At 39.7% G+C, this 7062-nt stretch overlaps 1 protein-coding gene across 1 annotated transcript in view; it reads left to right on the top strand.

Moving 5' to 3' along the window:
* gpr176 (G protein-coupled receptor 176) overlaps positions 1-5368 on the top strand; it is a 13557-nt gene extending 8189 nt beyond the window's left edge. The window contains exon 2 of the mRNA XM_017302120.1: positions 3604-5368. Within this exon, the coding sequence (XP_017157609.1) occupies positions 3604-4864 (1261 nt within the window). The 3' untranslated portion in view covers positions 4865-5368. The remainder of the gene's footprint in view (positions 1-3603) is intronic.
* Positions 5369-7062: the final 1694 nt, after the last annotated feature.

Below are 7062 nucleotides of genomic sequence, written 5' to 3' on the forward strand. Positions count from 1 at the left end.
TTTTTTTTTTTTAGATGATTATTTCATGTATTAAAAGAAACAAAAATGGAAGAACAGGCGGAATCTGTATGGGGGCAAATGTGTCTTTACAGCACTTCTACTTACAGTAAATTGTGTTCTTGAAATAAAAGCTTCTTCCTGGAGTTGAATGCTTTTTGTTCCAGCCATAACAACCTAAATGTCAACATGTAGTTGAAAAATGATGAAGAGCACCCCCTGCTCACTTCACCAAATGTAATTTGAGCTCTTCACTTTGTCCACACATGATGCTAACATTCCCAAAGTGAAAGGGGTTTTTTTTGTACCATTGAAAACGGTGAGCTACATATTATAAAATAGTCACAAATAAGAGCTAAAAAATATGTCCAGGTTGTCAGAATAGTCMTTTTAGCCTCTCTCTGTGCCCTGGGATTGATTCTGCATGTGTCTCAGCTTCCCTGCAGCTTTAAGTGCTGCAGCCAAAGATAGCAGCTGCTGCCCACATAAAGTCGCACACACTGTCTTTAAAATTTAACTGTGTTCTATCTCATCTGGAAAATGGAATCGCATTTGTCCTGTTTGTTGTCAGAATTGGTTAATCGAGCATCCACTTTGTTCAGCTAAATAAATAATGAAGCAGTAAACAATTGGTCAGACCAGAAGAGAAACGGGCAAAAAGCAAAGCAAAAAAAGTATTTGCTGGATACAAATTGATTCATGAAGGCGCATGTGTCATGTTTCCACTTAAGGGTTGCCCCGAAATGAAAATAAAATTAAATACACGTCTAAAATTTTGATACGTTTGCATAAAAGTGGCCAAAATATCTTTTTTTTGTTTGCATCTTGAGCTGGATTGTAATAACACTCACTCCTATAACATATGGAAAATTATGTGGAAGGACAAAATTTAGGTTGTAATGCAYCTTTTTTTATTTTTAGTATTCACAAAGACACGTATTTTGTTTGTTTCAGTGGAAATATGCARAAATGTGCTGCTGAGTTTTGTGGGAACACTTTRAGTATCGCTTCTGGTGTCGACTGCGATTTTAGATCAAAGATGTGCCACAAATCTGTGTTAAGCAGATAAACATGCTGTGAGCATATTACCTGCAGGCATAAACAAAACGTCCTGGTATCCCAGGATCAAAAATTAAGTAGGAACAGACAAAAGGGAGAGACATTAGCAGCAAAAACTGTCCTGTGCTCTTTTCTGCTGTGGTTAWCATCTTTTTAAACATTCTTATAATAAATTAGCAAATGACAATAATCATTCTCAGCTCATTCATGTTAGATTTATAGTGATAAAGGAAAGGGTTAAGGAGCAACCGTGGGAAACTTCGCTAAGATGTTTACCTTACATTAGCATGCACCTATGAAAAAAATTATCCGTTAAAACAWATTTGCACACAGTTTGTCTAAAAACATTCTTGCAGTATTCTGGCTATAGTTCTCCTCCTTGCTTTTTTAATCTTATAAATTTATTATGCTGTCTTTGTCCCACTACGTTGCCCCCTGCTGGCAACCTTAGGCAAGTGTTTTTTGCATTATTGTACATGATTTTTTTTTATCTATTCGGTGAAAACCAATGAAATAACTGTATAACAAGTTACTGAATTTAACTTGAGATGTTGAAATGTGAACGCAGTAAAATAATTAAATGTTCATTTTAAACGTGTTAAATGTCCATGAAGGACTGTCATGATTTTCAGAAATACACAAAGCACTAAAAGTAGGTGCATAGTGGTGAGATAAAGCATTTTAATAATCACAACAATAAATGTAACACATTACAGGCATGTAGTAATCCATGCTATACTGTTTTTATGTAAATGTAAATGTGTCAAACCATTCAAGAGTTACTAATTTTTCTAACTTAGCGCTGAAAGTGTGTGACAGAAAAGCAGGAAAAAGCATTTTCACACTAACTGCTGAGGAACCAAATACATATTTTCTCTTTATTCAGAAAAAAAAACAGGTTATAAAGAATCCCTGCTTTATTTCTCTATTYAACTGAGTTGGTGTCKGCTTACTTTCTGCATTGGGGTTRCAGTCAGCTGCTACATTGTTGCACCATCATCTCAACCTGGATTTTACTGCTTTAAAGATTGTGTTGGCTCCACAGCAACCGCAGTCAAAAAAATATCAAAACACTTAATTATTTATTCTTTCGAAGGGTAATCAGGGCTGCAGATAAACAGAACAGTTGAGGCTGCTGCACAGCTACTGGCTCGTTTATACATCAATGCAGGAAAATACCTAATAAAATCAGCATTTTTTATTATTTTTTTTCCTGCTTGTGAATGTTAATGGTTGTGGGACAGCAGAAGAAAAGGTCTGGGCAAGCCACCAATCATGCAGGAAACATTAAAAGTTTAATTACAGATACAAGTACCTTTAAGAAAACTGCAAACTCAAGCACTTTTTGTATGAAATCAGAAAAATACAGCTTAAATCCTTCAGATATTCCTATTAGCCATTCCCTTGCAAATTTACTCCCTCTAATAGAGCAACAACATAAATGTTTCACAGAAAAATTCACCTCTTAGCCATTTTTTAAAATATTTGCAGCAAATATAATGGATTCATTAATGTTGGAGCTGTTCTGTCTTTCCTGTAAAACCACTTGAAGCTCGTACATCAGTAGGAGATTGTGTKAATTTCTGCTTTGCGCGCCTAACTTCACATCAACAGGATACATGGTGTTTCTGAACCCTTCTGTTTTTGATGTGGATATTTTTTAAACAGATTCACTCTTTAAAATTCCAGTCTGCTTATCTGTATTTCCACATAAATCCTCTTAAGGGAGATTTTCGTAAGCCGTTTTAGGCGTGACTGCAGTCAGACGACACTCGGCTCAATGAAAAGGCCTTTTTTTTCACAGTAGAAAACGGCTTAAACCACATCAGAACCCTCAAACTACCTTCAGTTTCTTTAAACTGGCTACACCTTTGGGACATGAAGAGACAAATCACAGTTTCTCTTAGATCATATGTGTCAAACTCAAGGCCCGGCGGCCAAATCTGGCCCAACAGAGCTTGTACTTTGGGCCTCTAGACTCCAGACCACATAAATATAACCTTCAAGATAACAGTTGTGTGCTTAAACATTATTTTATCAATCAAATCAAAGCAGTTTTATTTGCATACTTCCATGGACAATCAGTTTTTTGTGGAAATTCATGCAAAATCAACGCTAATAATACATAATTGTGACTTTATTGCACATTTTCGGCTAAAATGGTCAAACCCATTTGAGACTACCAACTCCCACCTGCAGGTGGCAGTATATCTTTCTTCTATTACATTTCTGCCTCAGCGTTTTCAAGATTTAGTCCGTGATCAACATGGTCAATGACTATAAAACATATTTGACATCAAACATAAGTGCAAATATTTCAAAATTCCTTTTTAAAAGTTTCTAAATTACCACGACAAAAACTGTGATTTTGATTACCAAAAGAATACAAAAACAAACATGAAATTTTAGTTTGAAAAGATGTTTGATATTTAATTTTAGGAAGTACTTATTGAATGCAGAGATACTATTAATATTTTTTACAGTTTCATCAATCCATTCTTGCATAACTGACCCTTGAGGACGTTTATCATCAAAATGAAAATGGAGTTTGACACCACTGACTCTTTGTCGTTGTGTCTGCAGGTACTACTCGGTTCTGTACCCACTAGAGAGGAAAATCTCCGATTCCAGATCTCGAGACTTGGTCATCTACATCTGGGTCCATGCAGTCGTGGCCAGCCTCCCCGTGTTTGCCGTGACCAACGTTACCGACGTCTACGTCACCTCATCCTGCTCCGATGACCACGCCCGCTCCCTGGGTCACGTGGTCTTCGTTTTGATCTACAACGTCACCACAGTGATCTTCCCCCTGGCCCTGGTCTTCCTGTTCATGCTCCTGATCCGCAGAGCGCTCAGTGCCAGCCAGAAGAAGAAGGTGATCATCGCAGCGCTGCGGACCCCGCAGAACAGCATCTCCATCCCGTACGTGTCGCAGAGAGAGGCGGAGCTTCACGCCACCCTGCTGGCCGCCGTGCTGGCTTTCTCAGCCTGCAGCGCCCCCTACGGAGCCTTGGTGGTTTACCGTACTGTTTTTGCAGACACTAAAGAGTTACCCGTCTCACTTTATCTCACAGCCCTTTGGCTCCCCAAGGTTTCCCTTCTTACCAACCCAGTCYTGCTCCTGACGGTTAACCGCTCGGCCCGTCACAGCTGCATGGATCTGCTGTTCAGGATTCACAGGCGTTACAGCCGCCGAAACGCGGTCACCACCGGCAGATTGGCGTCTATTGTGGGCGAGGGGCCAGTTGGGGAGCCTGTGGGCCTTGATACAGCTGGCCGCTCTGGGAGCCAGCTTTTGGAGATGTTTAACATCGGCCAACAGCAAATCTTTAGACCTTCTGAAGAGGAGGAAGAAGAGGATGATGCGGAGAATGAGATTCCTTCTCAAGCATCAGGAGGCAACTCGGAGCGCAAGGAAAACCAGAAGGATGGGTCAAGGCTGGGAAGCTTAAAGGGTGATGTGAACACACCAAAGGACCCTGTTGCAGRGCTGATCATCACTAAAGAAGCCCCTGCTTCAGCTAAAGCGACTCGGTCCTCTCCCGTTCACGCATGCGCATACACTTCCTCGTCGCAGGTGGCGCCCGCTACCCCCACAGAAGCGGAGGACTCTCCACAGTTCGGTTTCGGACCTTTCGAGCTGCCGCCTCAGTGGCTTCCTGAGACGAGGAACAGCAAGAAGAGGCTGCTGCCTCCGCTGGGCAACACACCAGAGGAGYTGATTCAGACCAAACTGCCCAGGCAGCGGCCCGAGCGGCGGATCAGCAGGAACAACAAGGTCAGCACGATTCCCGTCGTGGATCCGTGAACCGAGTCTGCACCACTGGACACAACTCGCTAACAACGATGRCTTCATATGGTTGGCTGGAACTCTAGTTTTTGACAAGATTTTTCCTTTTTTTTACTCGAACTCAGACTTTTCAGTTTACTAAACCAGAGGCACTGTGGAGGGAAAAACGGTTTGATATGACTTATTTGTAATGTTTTAGCTAAGTTGACACCGTTACCACAGCTTTGACTGATCCTGTTTTATAATTATAGAACATAATAAAATGTTTGAGAAGACGGATGCCTTTGCAGAAATACTCATAGCACTTGAGCTTTTTCACATTACAATCATAAACTTAACTTTATTTTACTTTTTTAATGTATCTGATGGACCAACACTAAGTAAGTACTTAATTGTTAAGTGGAATAAAAATTATGCATGATTTTCTGTAATCTTAGGCCATCCTACTATGCAAAATTCACATTTTGCACATTTTTGTTCTTTGATTGGAGTTTTTATTGCTTCTGGTTTTTGGCAATAACATTTTTTGGTGTCTGGAAAGTGAGCCGTTTCAAAAACCTTCTGAAAGTAGCGTCACAAATCAGCAGGCACTGCCCGGTTACTTAGCAACCCTAGTGAAGCCTAGCAACCCAAGTGGATCTCCAGCAGATTTGGTCAGCAGTGCTCTGTGCAATGGCTGCTGGAAAAGACAAGTGTTTTGTTCTTGACTTACCATCCATCAACCACTGGCTGCATTMTTGCTGGTTCTGCAGGAGGCTCTACTTATGCTTTTYATGGTTGTATAATTRCGCATYTGTTTGCAGCCATTTTCACATATGAGTGTAAACATTAAGGCTGAAATCTCAATATCTAAGAATGATTTCGTACCAAAAAATGTAATGAACATTTCATATATCTCTTAAACTTATTCTGACATGATCAAGGAAGTGCAATAGGTCACCTTTAAAGAAAAAACTTGCATCTGAAAGACTTCTGATCAGAAGTCTTTCAGATGCAAGTCAGATGTCACGTCTYTGTCAAGTTTGCACATTCTCCTTTGCAAGATAATTMATGCTCTCGGATGCTGTAGGTGAAAAGCAGTTTTCAAGTTTTGCCACAAATTCCAAGTTGGATTTGGGCTGTGACTTTGACTACGCCATTCTCAAGCATTAAGCTTCTCCCTGCTGGAAGGCGGAGCTGTATTATKTGGAAAGTTGTGTKTTGGTATGTTTATTGTGCCATACTGTTTCCATCTTTGGATGACAGAGTGGAACATCTGAGATGTTCAAAGACCCCTGATGGGATTTTATTTAAAGCCATTCATCATTTTCTTGTGTCATGAGTTACTTTGTGTTGGTCTTTCACATAAAAAAAACAATAAAGTCCTTTGAAGATTGTGGTTGTAACAGGAAAAAATGTGCAAAAGTTCAAGGGGTGTGAGCAAGTTTGCAAGCCACTGCATAGGCTGTCTGTGATTAAAAACAAGAAATCCAATCATAATGAGAGATATGCTAAAGATTTAGCACACATTTCCACTAACTATTCCAATAAAGGCTTGTAGAAAACTCTCCTGGTTGGAAAGTTTGATGAGATCTGAACACATCTCAAACCTTTTGTAACAATTTGTCTTTTCAGTTTTTGCTGAAATGTTTGAAATCTGCATTCTGATTTCTACTCTTTGTTTTCTGCAGGTTCCTAATTGGAAATGTTCCTGTCTCTACTAATATTTTACACATTATTATTGTTCATTCTTTCACTGTATGTGAGTTTCATATGCTGAAAAGTGCAGATGTGGATTATGCAAATACAGGTTTTAAATGACTCAAACCGCTTCTGTTTTTATTTTAGATCGGCCGCATTGAGTAAAAATTCAGATTTATAGAAACAAGAATAACTTAAATGTCGTGAATCTGTTCTGCTGACTTCTTTTAGGTTTGCAACAATCCTCTTCTTAAAAAAAAAACCAAGCAAGCAGAAACACAAGAGCATCAACAGTTCCAACTGACTCTTCTAGCTCTGTCTTCTTCGTGATGCATAATTCAATAGTAGCCGCTTCTTCCTTAACCTTTGTCTGAGGCAAACAGAGCTGGGCTGCACCTCAAATATTTGCAGATCAGTATCCTCTATTGAGGATACCCACAATGCTTTGCTATGTCCACAAAGAACTTGAATGTCTGATTCATACCACCTCCAGTGGTATCAGGAAAAATGTGTCACGCCTTGCTTATGTTTGCTAT

This window comes from Poecilia reticulata, linkage group LG21, assembly GCF_000633615.1.
Source record: "Poecilia reticulata strain Guanapo linkage group LG21, Guppy_female_1.0+MT, whole genome shotgun sequence".
Classification (NCBI taxonomy): Eukaryota; Metazoa; Chordata; class Actinopteri; order Cyprinodontiformes; family Poeciliidae; genus Poecilia; species Poecilia reticulata.